Raw genomic sequence first — 19,140 nt, 5'->3', positions numbered from 1 at the left:
AGATTTCTCACATCTGATTAGTTCTCTTTCTCTCAGTTGGACTTCTCCCCCAAGATTTCAAGGAAAGCTATGTGTGTATTAAAGATTCGTGAAGTAAGTTTGACTTTAATTCCAAACTGATTGCATGATTTGTAAAAGCCAAACTCTCAACATTTCTTTCAGTTCTCTGAGTCTTTAATGGAAATGAGTGGCAAAGGACTATGATTAGCTCTCTACTATGTGCACACCCAAGCATGTGCCTTTGTGTGAAGGGTGTGTGTGTGTGTGTGTGTGTGTGTGTGTGTGTGTGTATGTAAGTATGCTGAGTTCCTACTTATACAAATCAGAGTGCTACATCCTGTGAGATGTACAGTGTTGTCTGGCATCATTTCTGTTGTCAAGGAGATTTTAATTGAATTGAATAAACAAAGTTGAACTATTATTACTGCTATTAATTAATATTTAAATAGTCCTTTAAAGTTTGTTAATAGCTTTACATATATTATCTCATTTGCTCCTCACAAAGTCCCTTTAGGGGGCTGGGACTTGAAATAAACATCTAATTTATTTTTTTTATTTTTGTTTTTTTGTTTTTTATGGAGTTAATGTTATTATTATCCCCATAATGAATACTTTTAAAATCCCCATTTTGCAGATAAGGAAACTGAGTGAGAGTGGTTAACTTGATGGGGATGGGAATGGGAGAGTCGTACAAGTAATAAGCATTTATGTGAGGATTCCAAATAAGGTCCTCAAGTCTTCAAGGCCAGCATTTGATTCACTAAGTACCTTGGTTCCCTCAATATCAAAAATGAGAACAAATATTCATTAGATAATATCTACCTGCCATTTGCTATTTTCTTTTTTTTTTTAGGATTGTTTCAAAGCATTCATAGGAGAGGAGTTAAGATCAGTTTTACTTTTGATATTCTCTATTCTAGCTAGACTGTATTTCCACAAAAAAGGTCCAAGTGTTTTCTCCATGGTTTTTCTTGGTCCAGCAGGTCCAAATTGGTCTAACTACAGACAAATGTAGGAGAAGAGTACCATATTATATCCTACCTTATCTGACCATACCATACAATAGCATGCTGAACCACAGCACATAAGGTTAGATGAGTAGCATGGACATTCAGTTCCCTAGAAATTTATTCATTTAACAATATACCTTATGTAATAAATGCTTGTTAAATGAATTAATAGCAAGTCAGGGAAGATAAACTCCAATCTATCAAAGTTAATTATAACAGACCTTTTAGATGAAGTGGATCTGGATGAATTGCTAACGGGTAGGTAGGAGGATTTGAGTATTGATAAAAAACACATACTAGGGTCAGAGGAATCCGATGACCAAAGATATAGAGAAAGACAATCACAAGGCACATTTGGGGGACCATTGAATGGACAAGATTATTTGGAATAGGCGGATTCTCTAGGAAACTGGAGGAAAAAAGGTCATTGCCTCTGCTCACAGTTAACTAGATAGAAGTTATTATTGACATTTTTGTTTTCCTGATGCAAACTTATATATAAAGAAAGTGATTGCTAATAAAATTTGATTGTGGTGCACATAATTATACTGAGGCTCTTTTGATGTTAGTGTTGTAAATTCTTTCCCCCTTTATTCCACTTGAAATTTTTAATGAGCTGCTGTTCAGAATGAAACATATTTGAGTTCATCATTCCCGATTTTAGCATTTGCTCAACTTTTTAGTACTTTTATCACTTTCTTTAATGATACATACCTCACATAGCTATTGGGAGGCTCACATGAAGTAATATTTGCTAAGCATTTAATGCAGTGCCCGGCACAGAGTAGGCACTTAATAAATGCTTGCTCCCTTTTTCTTTAAGGAAGAATTTTTTCCCCCTGCCCTGTAATGCAGGCATGGATTAAAGTTCTTGTTCTCTTCCACAAAGGTGCTTTGTAAAATATAGGAAGTTGTATTTTTTGATGATAGCTTAGCAGTATAAAGTTAGTGGCTGTATTTGCAAATCATATGGCATAGTCAAATTTAAAGGTTACATTTCAGAATAAGGAATATATAGATATGTTTAGCAAAGAAATTGCAAAGTAAGTGGTGTTTTGCAAATCCTGTACACCTAAGAGAAGCATTCCCTTCAAGGAATGAAGGCCAGTTATTTATTATATGAAGTATTTTAGTCATTTCCAGACTTTTCCATTTTTAAATCTCTAGATAATCATTTATAATCTCAAATGTGAGGGAGCATTATGTATGAAATAGAAAAGAGACTTATTCCTTTGTATCAACCTCTATTTATCTGAAGAGGCTAAAAATAAAAAGTTTCAAATTTCTTTAGTGATATTTAAGAATCATTTTCACATGTTACCTGTTTTATCTGATTAATAAGCCTTTAATGTAATTAAGGAAGTTATGAGTTTTATTATTATATTACATATGATGATATAGTATAACATATTAGGATTATAATAAATTAATAAAAAGATATTTTTCAGTCATTTTTCAATTTTATTCAATTCTTCATGAACTTATCAGGTTTTCTTAGCAGAGATATTGGAGTGATTTGCCATTTCCTTCTCCATATCATTTTGCAGATGACGAAACTGAGGCAAACAAGATTAAGTGGGTCACATGGTTAATAAATGTCTGAGGCCATATTTGAGCTCAGGATTATGAGTTTTGCTGATTCCAGACCTGACATAGTATCCTCTGTAGCACCTCACTGCCCCATAAAAAATTATAATCCTTATATTAAAATAAGATACTGTGGGTGGTTGTTATTTGTCTGATATTAAATCAATAATTCAAGAATGAAAAAAGTGCTAGAACTCTAATAGATAAATGGTTAATTCACTGATTTGTTATTTTCATGGTACCATGGGTCCCAAACATACTGGTCAAGATGATTCCAGAGCCAAAAAGAAGATTATCAATTTTGGACATACTCAAAGTAAAAGTACATGAAGGATTAATGGCTTGGTGCTATTATCATCTTCTATTTTATACACGAATTTTCTAGGTGCTACATATCAAAATCTCCCAAACCTCCAATAGTCTCCTATTGACACCTCTAAATCCTTCTATTAAGAGATACAAACTATGATGTTGGATCCACTTTTTCCTCTTGAAGGAGATTTCTCCTATTAGATCACAAAATGGTTTTCTTTGCTTTTACCCTTCATGTGAACACTCTTTATCTGAACCATGGCCAGCAAATATTAAGGGAATAGCTGTAACAGTCTTTATCCAGGTGGTAACTCCATAGGAATTTAAAGGAATAGAAAATAAGGCCAGAAAACTCAGTTTTACAGGTGTTAGGGAATAGACAAGGACAAGGGGCTTTTAATATTTATGCTAAATTAACTGTAGAAATAAGGCTTATCTCATCATTAGTTTTCTCATGTACTCTGGTGCATTCTGTTCTCCCTATCCACAGTCTGAGTTGGATTTCTATTGCCTGTGATGTGATTAGATAGATTAGATCTGGCCTGTCTATCCCCCTATATCTTATTAATCTTTCATTTACATTGAGATTAGATTAGATTCCATTAGTCAAATCCACTGAAAAGAGTCTGTTCATTTTAATATTTATGAACCCTCTTCAGTTCTTAAAGTGGATTCTTATTGCCTGAACTCTTAATTGGATCAGTGGGTTTTCTTTTTTTTTTTATTAAAATTTTCCTTTCTAGAGATTAGTGGTACTGATAAAAATAAGTCAAGTCTTACTTAGTTTATGTGTTGAATTTCTCTGCTTTAATTGTCATTTCTTTCACCATAATATGAAAATTACCTTTATTACAAAGAGTAAAAAAATAATAAACTGTCTTGTAAAAAATTCTCTCATACTCGTTATTAAGCCCTAGACATTTTATATTATTCTGTGAATTATAAATAAAGTAATTTGAGATTTCTTCATTGGGAAATAGTGTTTCAAAAACAAAATTTAAAGTTGAGCCTCCATCATTTCCTTTATGAGTATTTCTTTATTTCTTGATTTATTATACTAAGACCATTTCATTTTAACATTAGAAAATGTTTGATAATGAAAGGAAAAAAATTAAATGCCTCTTATATTAATATTTGAGTGGCTATTTATATATCATTGCTTTTATTTGATTCATTAAATTTTATTAAGTGCCTTCTAGGTGCCAGACATTGTGCAAAATACTAGGAATTCAAATAAGAAAAAGCAAGATAGTTCCTATCCTTAAGAAGAATACAATCTGATTGAGGAAGATAACATACAAAAAGAGACTAAAGTGTGGGGTTGGTGTCAGGGGGTTCCTGCTAGGTCTCCTAAATAATAATTCAGTAATATTCCTCACTACATACATGGTACAACAAAGTGGAATGAGCTGGGAATTAAATTTCTGCCCTCAATACAGTAAAGCTTTGGATACCCTATTCTCCAGAGAAAATGAAATATAATTATATTTCCCCAGATGTAAAATAATACTAAAATTATTCAGTATAACTATTATCAGCATCAGCATTTTTAAAGTTTTGTTCCAAGAAAAAAAGCCTAAAAAGTAGCATAAACAACTCACCATCAATGGCCTTCTTTTAATCAAGAGAAATCAGTGATAAAGAAAAGTCATTACAGTTTCTTCTAGAGTTGAGCTAGTAGAGAAAAAACTAGCTTTAGAATCAGAAAACCTGGGATTGAATCCAGTGTCTCTTTCATAGAACCTTTATGAACTTGCACAAGTCATTTCATCTTAAAGAACCTCAAATTTGACACGTATAAAATCAAAGGGTTAAATTCAATGATTTCTAAGGAATACCCTCCTACCTCTAAATCTGTAATCATAGTGGGAAAGAATTAGTTTACTGCAATTTCAAGTGAATTGTGCTCTTTCATATCTTAACTAATCAGGATAGATTTTTTTTTAATTTCATGTACAAGATCTGTAACACTTTCTTTGTATTTCTTGGCTTCTCCTTTACAACTTTCCACTCCCTTTAAAAAAAAAAAAGATACTGCTTCCACTACAGGGATTGATCTGATTCTCAACCTCTGGTCCAAAGAGAACAAAAATATTGACTGAAACAGGGATGGTAATAATATCAACAAACAGTTTTTAGAAAACATTGTTTATGATCAATTGGAATAAGTTTGTCTTAGCGTCTTTTATAGAAAAATATATCAAATTGTTTCATTTAAATAATTCATTGAGATGTTGCCATAGTAATTAATGCATTTGGAAAGTAGATCAATTAGTATATAATTACTTACAATCATCATAGAACTGAAAGTAATTGTTCTTTTTTTATTAATTTAGAAGATTATCAGAACTATATACAAATAATTTGTCTTTCTTCTTAGATTTGTAAACATAAGCATATTAATTTATAATTCAAATTACATTAGAATAAAAAGATCTTATGTTACTGAAGTAGTAAAACATACATCCTTTAAATTAGCTTATTCTCCTGCTTCTTTAAAAGTATAGATTTTCAGATCTGGCAATAATTTTAACTAATAATTTTCTTAAAACAGTAAAATAACTTTACCCCCCAAAAAGCTGTTAGCCAAAAGAGTCCTAGAACCTCAAAGAAGCCACCTTTAAGTTATAAATTAACTGGTAACAAAAGTACTCTCTCCACCCTCTAGTGAGAACATATCTACTTCATTAGGGAACCATTGCTGACATTTGTTCAGAGATTATAAATAGCTTTAAGGCTTTTCAAATAAAGTTATACATTGCCTTCAGCGAATAGTGAGCCCTATATACTGAATAAATCATCAAAAGTATATGCCGGCTCTATTTAAAAGGGAGCAATAGTGCAGTGTTTTATTGATTAAACTTGTAGAGAAAAAAATTGAATTCAGAGCTTGTCAAGGTTTCTCTACTTCATGTCATAAACAAGAGAGAGAAATAAAATGTGTGTTTCAGTGGAATTAGCAAGCAAGAAAGAGACTTCTTTTGTGTGATGATGAATTTAGGTTTTCCTTTGTTACTGTGACAAGCTGCATTGAATAATGGAAGAAGCCTGTAAAAGAGAGGCTCTCCAAAGCCCAAGGCCAGTTTTTGAAAACTGAGTGTAAGCATAATAGAGCTGTGTATGCCATGTTTGGACTCAATTATCAGTCAAAATGCTCTTACGTTATTCAGAATGGAGGCCTAAAAGTCAAGGTATGCTATTCCAGCTTTCAATGCCTCGAGTAGGCTTGGCCTTGACAATTCATAAAAGATTCATTTTAGCAAAATCTGCTTTTTCAAGAAGGAAGAGTTATTATTGATGTCTTTAAAATCTCATAAAAATGCCCCTGTAAAGTTAACTTTTGAAAGTTGCTAAGCTATTCACGTGTCAATTTTTAAGAACCTGAGATGGATGAAGGTCATAGGTTACATCTAAGTTTTGTATAACGGGAAAATTACATGGCCATTCATATATGTCCGGTCTCAGGCCTCTGCCCTCAAGAAGTGAAAGGCATCACTCAAATAGGAGAACTGGTAAAGGAAAGTCTTGATGATTCAGTGAAAGGTGTGATTGCAATAGGCAAAGCAACATTGAGGTGTAGAGTGCTGAGCTTTGAATCAGGAAGACTCGAGTTCAAATCACGAATCAGACACATAACTTTAATTGTCTGAAGATGGGAAAGTTACTTAACCTGTAGCTGAGCTTTCATTTTCTTTCTATGTAAAATGAAGGACTGAGTGACATGTAAGGTCCCTTTTGATGCTACGGTTCTATGAAAGGCTAAATCAAAGCATCAAACTGTTACCCCAATGATTAGGAGTTAATAGTCAAATAACAGTTAATGTGACTAATTGAGTTAAGAGACAACCAAGTCTTTTGCCCATACTTTCTAAATTAGTTAAAGTATGTTCAATGAAGAGATGTTATTTTATTACATGATTCTTTGTGCCTGGTTGTTGACTCTACTTTCTATCTACTGTTCAAGGACCAGCCTAAATACAGTTGAAAAGTCTCCTCCTTGGGTTAAGCACAAAGAGACAGATTTTTCAGTCCAAAGCATCTCTCAAAGGAAAACTATCTGACCAGAGATGTCTCATGTACAGGGCATGATGTGGTGGTGGTGGTCCATGAGTTACACATTTCTCTGTGTGTGTGTAGGAGTCACTGGAGTGCCTAGATCAAGAAAGTCATAACCTTTAGTTTTAGGCACATTCAATGATGTAATAGAAGGAACATTTATTTGGGGTAAGAATACCTTTGTTCAGATCCTTGCTCTTCTATGAACTCACGTTTGTGCTGTTGGACAAATCAATTCAACTCTATGGATTTCTTCATCTGAAAAATAAGTGTTGGATTTGAAGACTTAGAATTCTACAGTCATTGATCCAGAGCTAGAAGGGACCTCTGACCTCCTCATTTTACAGATGAGAAACCAGAGATTCTAGGAGATTAAAGGATTTGCTTAAAGTCATACAGATAGAAAATGCCAGAAGTTTGATCTGATGATCCACATCATAATACTCCAGACCAGTATTCTTTCTACTTTTGTTGTTGTTGTTCCATGGTGGAGAAAACTTTGGATATAGAGCCTGGCCTAGAGAGAGGAGGTCTTGTGTCCAAATCAGGTCCTTAACACTTCCTAGCAAGTCACTTAACCCAATTGTCTAGTCCTTACAACTCTTCTACCTTGGAACTGATACTTAGCATTGATTCTAAGACAGACGGTAAGGGTCTAAAATATTTTGCAAACCTTAAAATACCATGTAAAATGCTGTCTGGTAATTCTGGCCACACTTCTAAATCCCAAAATTCATTTTATCATCAGTTGTCTTTCCATTACTATAAGGCATACCCCTTTTTCCCTTTTCTCCAATATAAACTATCTATGAGTTATTATTGAAATTGGATTTAAATTTTATGTACTCTTCTCAGAAGTTTTATGGCAGAGGAAAGGCTCATATTTAGTTTCAACCATACTAAAATATGACAGCTCGTTATCATATCAGTATCTTTGTATATAACTAATCCTATTTATTTGTAAACATAGTAAGGTAAGAGATGGTGCCTTGTTGTATATTCTCAACACCTAACAGAACAGCTTAGATATATCAGGCACTTTAACAAATATTTCTGGAATTGCTTTTCCCCCAAATTTTAGTTAGATGAGCTAAAGAGAGAGAAATGCATTAATTTCAGGCCACTTATATACAAGATATAATTCCACATAGTACGAAATATAAAGTGGATGTAGATAGACAAAAAGGCTTTAATGGAACTTACTAGAATAATTGTGAACTATACAATTTGTAGTTACTGTTCATCATTGGTGGAGGAATAGCTCCACCAGGAGCCCCATAAATAAGTGAAATCACATGGTGAGAAGCCTATTTGTAAGATCCTGCTATGCTCCAGGGACAGGAAGATTAAAAACAATACAGACCCTGTCCTCAAAAATTTGCACTCTAGCTGTGGAGGACTTGAAGACTCCTGATATAGAAGGGAAAATTAACTACAGACCTAAAATAAAATTTGTTTTCAATTCAATGATGATCATCATTAATCCACTAAAATACTGAAATGTGTAGCCTATGTGCAATTACAATAATTTTATGAATTTTATTTTTTTTATTAAATCATCTTCTCAAGATGACAACATATGAATTCAGAAGTTCTGAACTTTAGCCCTACTTTTGAGTTTGAATTTGGCTTATTTGCTCTGTAAACTTGGGCAAGTTATATAACCGCTCTGAGCTTCCCTTGATATTTGGGAGGAATCAGCTAGAAAATAAAGATGTTAGACTCTTTGCTCTGGGAGATTTCTTGAAGATCTATTATTTTATAATTATATCTAGGGAGAAAAAGAAACATTTATAAAAATAACTGAAAGATCATTTTTCTGTTTAAGCAAAAGCGTAGATCTAGTTGTTGTGTAAAAGACAGAACTACTAGGTAAAAATTCTAATAAAGTTATACAATTCTTATTCCCTGAATTCTTCAGACCAAGAAGGAAGTGAAACATCAATAATTATGCTTTGCTAAAACTGAATGAGCTGAATTTGCTAGCTCTGAGGACCTTTATAGGTCACAATCTTACAATGATCTAGCGTTCCAGTATGTGTCAAAGCCAGGCCCTCTTACCATCTCTCCCTTTTATCCCTCAGCATCTTTTATCCCTTTAGTATAATACATTTTTAGAGAAGGGAGAGGTGTGTTCTGGAGTTGTGATTTCAGTAACATGAGAGATTCTATTGATGTACCAGGATCTCTTCTGTTACTTAAAAACATATGTAATTAATTCAGTTTTCTGTATTTGATGATTTCTAAATTCTATTCTAATAAACAAACCCCCAAAAACCCAACACGCAGAACAAAAAGTGCATCCTTTGTCATATGCCATAATATGACAGTAGAAAAGAAAATTAATACCTATATATGTCTTTTGCCATGATTTTCAAGTTATTTTTCAATAAGGAGCAATATTAGTTTTTATTATAAAGACATTTTTTACAATTTACAAATATTTATGTTTGTAATAAATTTCCACATAAGTTTTCTGAAGTTATATGTTCCAAATTATCTCCTTCCCCCACCCAGAGCTGGCAAGCAAATTTGATCTTGATTATACATGTATGATCATGCAGAACATTTCCACATTTTTCATTTTTGAAATAGGATAGTCATATAAAACCAAAACCCCAAGACAAAACCCCAAATAATCAAGTGAAAAATCACGTTTTAATCTGCATTCCAACTCCAACAGGTTTTTCTCAGGAAGTAGATAGCATTCTTTGTCCTAAGTTCCTCAGAATTGTCCTGGATCATTGTACTCCTGAGAATAGCTAAGTTAAAATCATACACTTTAAATCGTTGCACTGGGCAAAGATTCAATTCATTTTTTAAAAATTCAAAAGCAACAAAAACATAATCTGTATAGAATCTAAGAGAATGATGCTTATACGAGCTTTTATCACATTTTCCCTCAAGGAAACTTACAATATGAAAGTAAAATCTAAGTTACGTGGCATTTTGTCCACCACAGAGCTCTATTGCAAAAAAAAAAAAAAAAATGATCTGTAACATGCCTCAAGGCGAATCTTAGATCTAATACCAGTAAAGATCCTCAGAGCAAAGTTGGGAGTGGGGTATGTGAAAGAGAGACACAGAGAGAGATTGCTAGAGACACTTGGCAAGTCCTCCCTCTCTAGTAAACCCTTCCACTAGCACAGATTATCAGCTTGTCTCTAACTTTAGAGAATCACACTTTGATTTGAGTATCTTTATTGAGAAATTAATTGATTTGTCCAGAGTTAACTAGATACTATCTGTCCTATCTGTCTTTAGAGACTGACTGACTTCTTATCTATGGAACCTCCAGGACTCAAACCTACTCACACATGCTTGCATATAATAAAGATCCTTGAATGAATGTGTATAGACAAATATGTATTTCTTTCTCTAGTATCTGTGTATCTCCATTTCTCTGTTATCTATGTATCCATTTAGCTATCTACTTATTTATCCATCTCAATGGGATACTGACCTATGATTTCACTAGTGTAGGGAACTCTGAGTGCAGAATCATTTCTTCAGATCAAAAGTTCACTTTGTTATGCACATTGGTTTAAGCTTTTATTATTTGGGGGCAGCTAGGTAGCACAGTGGATAGAGCACTTAGTCTGGAGTTGGAAGGACCTAGGTTCAAATGTGACCTCAGATACTTCCTAGTTGTGTGACTCTGGGCAGGTCACTTAACCCTGATACTCTAGCTCTTTCTACTTTTCTATTTTAGAAATGGTACTAAGACAGAAGATATGAGTTTTAAAGAAGAAAAACAAAAGTATTATTTACCATTTACACATGCAGCATATGAGGGAGCTGTGATTTCATCAGCATAGGAACTCAGTCATAGAAACTTAACTCTGCTAACTAAGTTATAGATGCAATAAGCTATGTCTTAATAGATAAGTCCTGAGTGATTATCTGAGGCACTGAGAGATCTATCTTGCCTGCATTAAACAGCTAGAATCTTTCAGATATGAGATTTGAACATAGGTCTTGCCAACCCCAAAACTAGCATTCTTATCCACTATATAATCATGACTTTTTTTTTTTTTTGCAAATAATATTTGCCATTCTTTGGTCATATATTTTGCTACCCCACCTAAAAAAGTCGCTAAGAATTTAAGTCAAATTAAAACATATTTTAATCAGAGAAGGCATCTGAATATATTTTATTGGGGTAATTCAAATGAATCTTAATTATTCTCTAATAACTTCAACATGCATTCGTGTTTAGAATATTTAAGCTTGAGGAAAATTAGCTACAATATTTTTTAAAGAAATTACCATCATTATTTTTATCATGGCTGTTTCTTTACAATGTAATCATGTAATAGAATTGACTATACACAAATTATGTACTATTTCTATGTAGCATCATTCACATTAAGTAGTAGCGTTGCCATCTATCTGATATTATTTTTTATATTTGCTGTATATACACTTATATAAAATTACTTTTAAATGACTGCATTATGTAACACTTAGGGAGTAACATTAAAATAAAATTTGAATAACACTTTAGCATGTCTTAAAATTTATGTTTGTACCCTTTGATTTACTAAAATACAAATGCAATTAAATTGTTCTAAGTGGAATAATAGCAATAAATAAAAGGTAGCATTTACACTATTTTAATTACTTTACAATATTCCCATTTGATCCTCACAATAAATCTGAGAGGAAGCTACTATTATTATCCCAATTTTATAATTGACAAGATAAAGGATAAATGACTTAACCAGATTCACATGGCTAGGTATTAAGGTTGAGGTTGGATTTGAATTCTAATCTTCCTGACTTTAAACCTAGTTAGTAATCTATCCACTGAGCTACTTAGCTGGCTATTAAAAAAAAGATAGTCCTTAAATTTGAAGAGAGAGAGAGAGAGAGAGAGAGAGAGAGACAGACAGACAGACAGAGTCTTATAACTCTCAAATTTAAAAGTAAAGGAATTATGTATTTCTTACTTTGGAGTGTCTATGAAAAGAATAAAATTATTTATCTCAGACTCTGAGAGAGGTATCAGGGTGTAATGGAAAGACATTAGATTTTTGTTTAATTTAATTTTAATTTTTTTTTTTTTTGCTAAGGGAGAAGGTTTTATTGGGATTTAGGAATATTGAGACATTATATCGCTATAAAAAAGTATAAGTAATACATCTAAAAATTTAAAAAAAATGCACTCGAGTAGGAGTTAGAATACCTAAGTTTGAGTTCTTTCTAGTTTTACCATTGGTGGTTTCATGTGTGAGCAAGAATGAGTCAAACTTTCCCAGATTCTTTTTCTCAGTTACTCTAAAATTGGGCCAACACTGGGACTGCTTATATATCACAAAGTTGTTTTGAGGAAAGCACTTTGAAAACTGTAAAACTTACATTTAAGTGTAAAAAATGTGAGCTATTATTATATCCATACATATAATGAGATAAATCCAACAGTAGAGTATCTCATTATGTATTGCATATAAGGTGGAAAGAAAGAACTCAATAAGGAATTCAATTTTATTTGCATGGTTCAACATGATAAGAAGGAATTAATATTTAAGGAAAGCATTTTGTAAATACTGTAATCGAGATTTGTTTACAAATGAGTTATTACAAAACAGAAATGAATTTTGGAAACAAATTAGTGTTGTAAGCATATTTCAGAATTTAAATTCTTTTCCATTCTATGTTTTCATACGATTCTATTTTTGATACAAAGAGCTAAGCCCATAGTCTACTTAACCATTAAAAAAAAAGTAGCTGTTATGCTCCTAAGAAAGAAAAAAAAAGACAAAGAAGAACAGTAGCAGCTCAGCTAGCTAACAAATAAAACCTTCCCATGTTCAGAATTAATTGAATGCCAGCTGCTGCCTAGTGAGAATTGAGAGACTTGGGGAAATTAAGCAGATATTCAGGACAGACTGGGGAATAATGAAGTTTATCTATATCATAAATAAACTCCATTGTTTGTTCAGTTGAATAGTACCGTAACATTCATAAATGTTTTAAGAAAAGCTCTGTTGCTCCCTTTCTGGATGTTATGGTGCATATTAATTTAAAGACCCACAAATAATGAGTATTCATTCAGGTCATATCCGTGAATATGAATTGCCATATAACTGGTCACTTAGTGTTCATTGGATCATGCTTACGAATATGAATTTTCTACTGTCTCCAAAGCACTATGGAAGTGACCCAACTCATGAATATTAACATGCACACAACTGATCTCTTTGCAAGCAATCACATCCATAAAGATGAAAATCTTGTTAGCCTGTAATAATGAGCCCTGCTTTCGAATGCTGGTCCCAACCCTGTTTTACAATTCTCATGTATTTAGTTCAATGCTTTCCTTTTTTTTTTCAGTGGCATTTAAATGATTGTAGTTAGCACCTTTCTTAAAGGAACTCTACCTCCGCCAAAAATAAAAACACACACCTGTATGGTTTTTAACTTTAACCCCATTTACTCTCCGTATCAACCGTAGTTTATGGCTACCCAGAATCACACGTCTATCCTTAGATCGGAATGACCATCCAGTCATTTTCGTCATTTCTCTACTGCAGAGATGCCTAATCGGATAACATCCTGGCAGTTCATGAACATTAGTCATTTGATTTTATTAACTGTGACGTGCAATAAATTAAAAAAAAGAGAGATAGCACATCTGTGGTATTCATTGTAATCTCTCTTAGTGAAAAGTTGGCCAATTTAAAGGAAAATTTTAACTAGGTTCAGAAGCCTACATCTACAGATGGCAAATGCTTTAGAAAGTACACTGTATGCTTTTTTTTTCTCCAAAACATTTTTTCCTTCTTTCTATTGATAGCCGTTTTTGAAATGGAAGGGTGATTTAAGGATAAGGTGTTCAGGAAAGAAACAGGATAAGGGATATACTTTATATATCTGAAAAAGACGCAGACCAACTTCTAACCGAGTTTCTGCTTTGAATCCTATTTCCAGTAGTGGTAACAGATTTACAGTGATGTATTCATACACCTGTAGAATATCTCATTCTTACAAGACCCAGTGGTCAACAAAATTTGATTCACTTTTGTCTAAACACAGTCACAGCCTATATCTAATATCAAGAAATAGCTGGACAACTGACTGGATTTTTTGCTTTGTATACAGGCATACGATAGTTGGAAGGAATTTTAAAAACAAAACACTGAGAGAAGAAGTAAAATTGCTTAGTAATTTAATAAGAGAAACCCTTAATTCAATGGATTCCCCCTCCCTTTGGCTCTTTTACAGCAACAATTGTTTTGAATGAACTCAACTGGACAAGTGCCTTAGATGAAGTTTTCAAAAAAAATCGAGATGAAGATCCTACGTTGCTGTGGCAGGTGTTTGGCAGTGCTACAGGCCTGGCCAGATATTATCCAGGTAAGTTAGTTCTCTTAAGTGATGATACTTTCAACAAATCAGTTTTAATTTGCACCTTTAATTTCTCTGAATTGGCATTGTCTTACTTCTCTATTTCTCTTAATAGAAATTGTTAACAAAGAAATATTTCTATGGACCATTCTGTGAGGTCTTTTTAGGCTGAACAGTTTTAGAGTGGCATCATCTATTTTGGGTGACAGGGATAGGGCAGGGGTCAATGGCTCAGAAATTATATAGATAGGTATGGTTTATAAAGATGAGAGCCTCTATGAGCCCAGACTGTGAAAAATCAGCATTTTAGGCATTGAGCCAAACGAGAGAGCAGGAAGGAGCTTTAGAGTCAGGGTGGCCAGGCCAGAGGTCCAAGCCAGTCAGGAGCTAACCATCTGGCAACACAAAGGGGCCAAGTGTCTGTTTTTGACCAAGCACGAAAATGGGGCAGAGAATAGAATTTGATCAGCAGACTTGCAGTAGAAATAGTGTGTCATATGGAGTAGAGATTAGGCCAGGGAGGCCTGGATTAAATGCTGCCTCTGACACATAACTGGCTTTGTGACACTGAACCAGTCACTTAACCTCTCAATGCCCCAGGCAACTCTTATCAAAACAAATTGGGGAACAGTGGCTGATTTACATGACTGGAGGGAGTTTCCCCAATGGATGCTCCCCACACTGATGAAATCTTAGTCTGCCCTTTTAAAAAATATATCAGAAAAGGAAATGTTTATAGATTGACCACATCTTAGAACTTGGAATTGGACTATGGAGGGAAAGTCCATATAAGAACAAAATCAGTCTGTGACTCGAATCCAGGACTGTGGCTACTGTCTATCTTTTTTCATAGCTTTCAAAAACATTCAGCTAAAGGCTAACAGACTAGCAAGGTTCTTCATTGCTTCCAGCAGCCAGGAATGAGAGGATCCCATCAGCTCTCAACTATCTATTTTTGAACCATCCTTACACATTGAGCAAGGGAGATTTCTGCACCTTATCCCACTCTCCCCATTTAGGTTAACTCCATCCAGTGGTCATGTTGCTAAAAGAATATGCTTCTCCTCCTGGCCAATACTGTATATAAAGGCTGCAGGGTCTGGTCCACTTGGGGCCCCAGGTCTAAACTCAGGAAGAGATAGCAAGTGCCCTTTAATTTAAGGAGAGTTGACAGAATCATCCAACTACTACTCTAGCCTAAAGTGTTCCCTGATGTTTTATTTTTAAAGATGCTTCCCTTTCAGTCTTGAAAGGCTTTGAATGTTTGGGTCTATATTAAAAGCAGATCACTTTGAGGAAACTATGACTTTATGAATCAATACCTAAACAGGATTTCGCTTAGTGAATTCTTTTTTAATGTACAGTTTAAAACAAAGTGCTGCTGGAATGGAATAATTGCTCGAATTGTGAGGACAGAAGAACAAAAAAGTAAGCTATTGGAAGCAGAGGTCAGAGAGCACCAAAAGAAAATAACATCTACAATATAGGAGATGAGGAAGCAAGGTGGCTCAATGGACAGGTGCTGGGGCTAGAGTCAAGAAGACCCGAATTCAAATCTGATTTCAAACACTTCCTAGCTATGTGACCCCAAGAAAGTCACTTAACCTCTGATTTTCTTCTCCAGTGACTCCTTTTGTTGGGCAATGGCAAACCACTCCAGTATATCCTTGTTAAGACTACTCCATAAAGAGATGTGATCCATGGGGTCATGAAAAGTCAGATGTGGCCAAACAACTTGATAAAAAAAAACACCATACAAATGACTCAGTTTAGCAGTTTGCTTTTGTGAGTAAATTACAAAATATACAGACCACTTACTTAGAACATTCCATGCCTATTGGACCTTCCAGGAAAATGACATTTAAAGTTCTTCAAAAAGATCCCAGCTATAGCTAAGGAATCAAACCTAATTTAAAAACAAATGGAGAATTCATGAACTATCATCACAGAGAAGCAAATAATGCAGTTGCTGTTGCTGTAGCTGTAGTCAAGAGATGTCTGTGTGACTTTTGGCAAGTCATTTATTTCCTCTCTGTAAAATGAGGTAATTGGACTAAAGAGCCACTACAATTCCTTCTAGCTCCAAAGTTATGATCTTTCCTCCTACCTCAGTAACTCTGAGTGGAAATAAGATCTATAATAACTGCAGTGTAGCTGCATCACAAAACTGGACACTGATTTGTGAATTATTTTGGTATAGTCCAGTGGTGTCAAATACAAAAAAACAAACAAACAAAAAAAAAAAAAAACCATGGGTGGGTTGGACTATCCCATACAGCTAAGGAGTCAGCTAGGTGGCACAGTAAATAGTGTGCCAGGCTTGAAGTCAGGAAGATATGGGTTCAAATATGGCCTCCAACACTAGCTGTGTGACCCTGGGCACATCAGGTTAACTTCTGAAAACAACCGAATAATCTCATACATAAGGATTCCTAAAAGCCAGTTACAAAATGACACATTAGCATGATCTATGTTCTACTATATTTTCATTATTTTTTTAAGTGTTTCCCAATCGCATTTCAATTTCATTTGGGTGGCCCTTAGCAGTATTGCTGACCCTTTCAGACTACTGTATTTAACACTTCTAGTGAAAAGGCAAGGGAATGTCTAGACAGAATGGCAGAACACCCACATTTGAGTTCCCACTCTGAAACTGTCTTGTTTGACTGAAAAAGGTATGTAACGTCTCTAAACTCACTTTTCTCAAGTGCAAAAATGAGATGATAATTTTGTCTTAATCAATGACACAGATACCAAGCATATTCAGTATTTATATGAAAAGAATTATGTTTGGTATTGGGAATACAAATACAAAAGTGAAATATACCCTGTATTCAATCAATTAACATTCTACTTGTCCTGATAGAATTATTTCAAGGGGAAGAAATGATCTTCAAAATGCTATTTAATGGTGAGATATTAATTGTGGTAGTTTATATAAAAAAGGAAAACCTTCCATATGTCATTTTACTATTCAGATATGTGGGCATTTTATATATAAAATTTGATTGTCTTTGAAGACTTAAAAATCATTTGGAACAATTTTTATTTGGCTATTTTTATAGCATTTCATGCATTTCAAATTAATTGCTTCATCTGATACAAGCAGATTTTAAGGACTTTAAATATTCCTTTATGTTTATATTCTTGTTTCCCTAAGATGTAGGGGAGAGCTTTGCTTATGGTAGGCACTTACTAACATGCTTTATAAAACTCACTGTGAGGCAGGTAGTGCAAGGACAATAATCTCCATTTGACTGGAAAGCACATAAAGTGAAAAAAAAAAAACTTGCCAAAGGTCATGCAATTAGTGACTATGCCCCAGCTAAAAACCAGGTTCTCTGATTTCTTGTCCAGTGATTTTTATAATGTTCTATAAGAGTTTGTGAAGTTCTTATGCTTATGAATACATTTGCCAAAAATAGGATTTCTTTTTCCACTGGTCAATGATATGAAACAAACAAAATTTCAGTGAACAATTTGATAGTCATATTTAGGTTATTTTGGTTCAGGTAAAAGGAAACCTGAAAAAATATGAAACTCTTTATTGAATCACACTAATCATGTATATTAAGTGAAGCTAGATATTAAAACCAAGCTATAATCTTTAATAATGAGATTTAAAATGTCAACTCAAAATCCAATAAACTAATAAAAACTTCCCTATTTGAAATACCGATATTTTCCCAGAATAGGATTTGAAGAATTTGTATATACTTTACATCTGGAAAACATTCTAAATCCTCCTTATGGATGGCCAAGGTAAAACAAAAAAGACCGGAAAACCAAGGCATTTTCTCTGGGATATAGAATCTCACATCATTTTCTGGAGTCTTTTAACAGGAAAAAGGAATAATTTTCATATTCTAGAAATGTCACACTCTGTGTTAGGACTGAGCCCACTTATCTCTGTCAAGGTATTTTACTATTTCTAATCCATTGCATGTCCCCTTTAGACCTCTTTCTCATTACCCTACTGATCTAAGCTGAATGCCATTATATCTTTCATTCTTTTGAACTCCCATAGCAATTGTTTCAGACCTTTAATTTTTTTTTTTGGCACTTTCACATGCTTCCTTGCATTAGAAGTGTTTTCATGCCTTACCTCCTATACTGGCCAAGGAATAGTGTGCCAAGTCTGAATATTCTTTGTATTATAACATATAGCACCTTACACAATGTGCTGTACAAACTAAGCACTCAACACATTCTTTTAAATGAGCAAGTCAATTTCTTCAGTCTAAACTTTGCCATTTGTTTAGTTAGAATTAGTTTGACCAAAGTAGTCACCTAATAAAAGACATTCTTCATTTTCTGGCCAAAGGAAACTACTTATAAAGCAATCCCTTTAAAATTGACTTCCAAGTCATAAAATTTCCACTGTCATAATTGCTTTAGTGGAGAGAATATCCACACTTAGGACATCACAGTTCCTATAATACGAGAGTCAGATTTCTCATTAAGTTCTAACAAGGATTGGCCTACAAAACCATGAGTCATCCTGAAAACATTTTCACAGAAGCTTAAGAGGCCAATTCCTATTATTTCCCCTGTGTGAATCAAAAGCACGAACCATATTTACTTCTGAAAAAAATCAGCAGCAATAGGAATTAATTGCTTTGCTACTGTCTTACCATGAAAAGGAATCAATTATGTAGTGATCCACTTAATATTAATGTGACAGAAATCCATAGTTTTAGTTATATAAATATGATCGTGTCTTTAATTAAATGATCTCAGTAATTTCATAAAATCAACCAGTTTGAATATATAAACCCATTTCAGTTCTGAAAACAAAAAGTGATGGATAGCATTTGAATAGGTG

The 19,140-nt window shown here is 33.8% G+C and overlaps 1 protein-coding gene across 1 annotated transcript in view; it reads left to right on the top strand.

Moving 5' to 3' along the window:
- CACNA2D1 (calcium voltage-gated channel auxiliary subunit alpha2delta 1) overlaps nucleotides 1-19,140 on the top strand; it is a 644,980-nt gene that overhangs the window by 480,078 nt on the left and 145,762 nt on the right. The window contains exon 7 of the mRNA XM_044679055.1: nucleotides 14,193-14,324. Within this exon, the coding sequence (XP_044534990.1) occupies nucleotides 14,193-14,324 (132 nt within the window). The remainder of the gene's footprint in view (nucleotides 1-14,192; nucleotides 14,325-19,140) is intronic.

This window comes from Gracilinanus agilis, chromosome 5, assembly GCF_016433145.1.
Source record: "Gracilinanus agilis isolate LMUSP501 chromosome 5, AgileGrace, whole genome shotgun sequence".
Lineage (NCBI taxonomy): Eukaryota > Metazoa > Chordata > Mammalia > Didelphimorphia > Didelphidae > Gracilinanus > Gracilinanus agilis.
Note: the sequence above shows the minus strand (reverse complement) of the source record. Positions and strands in the feature narration are given on the sequence as shown.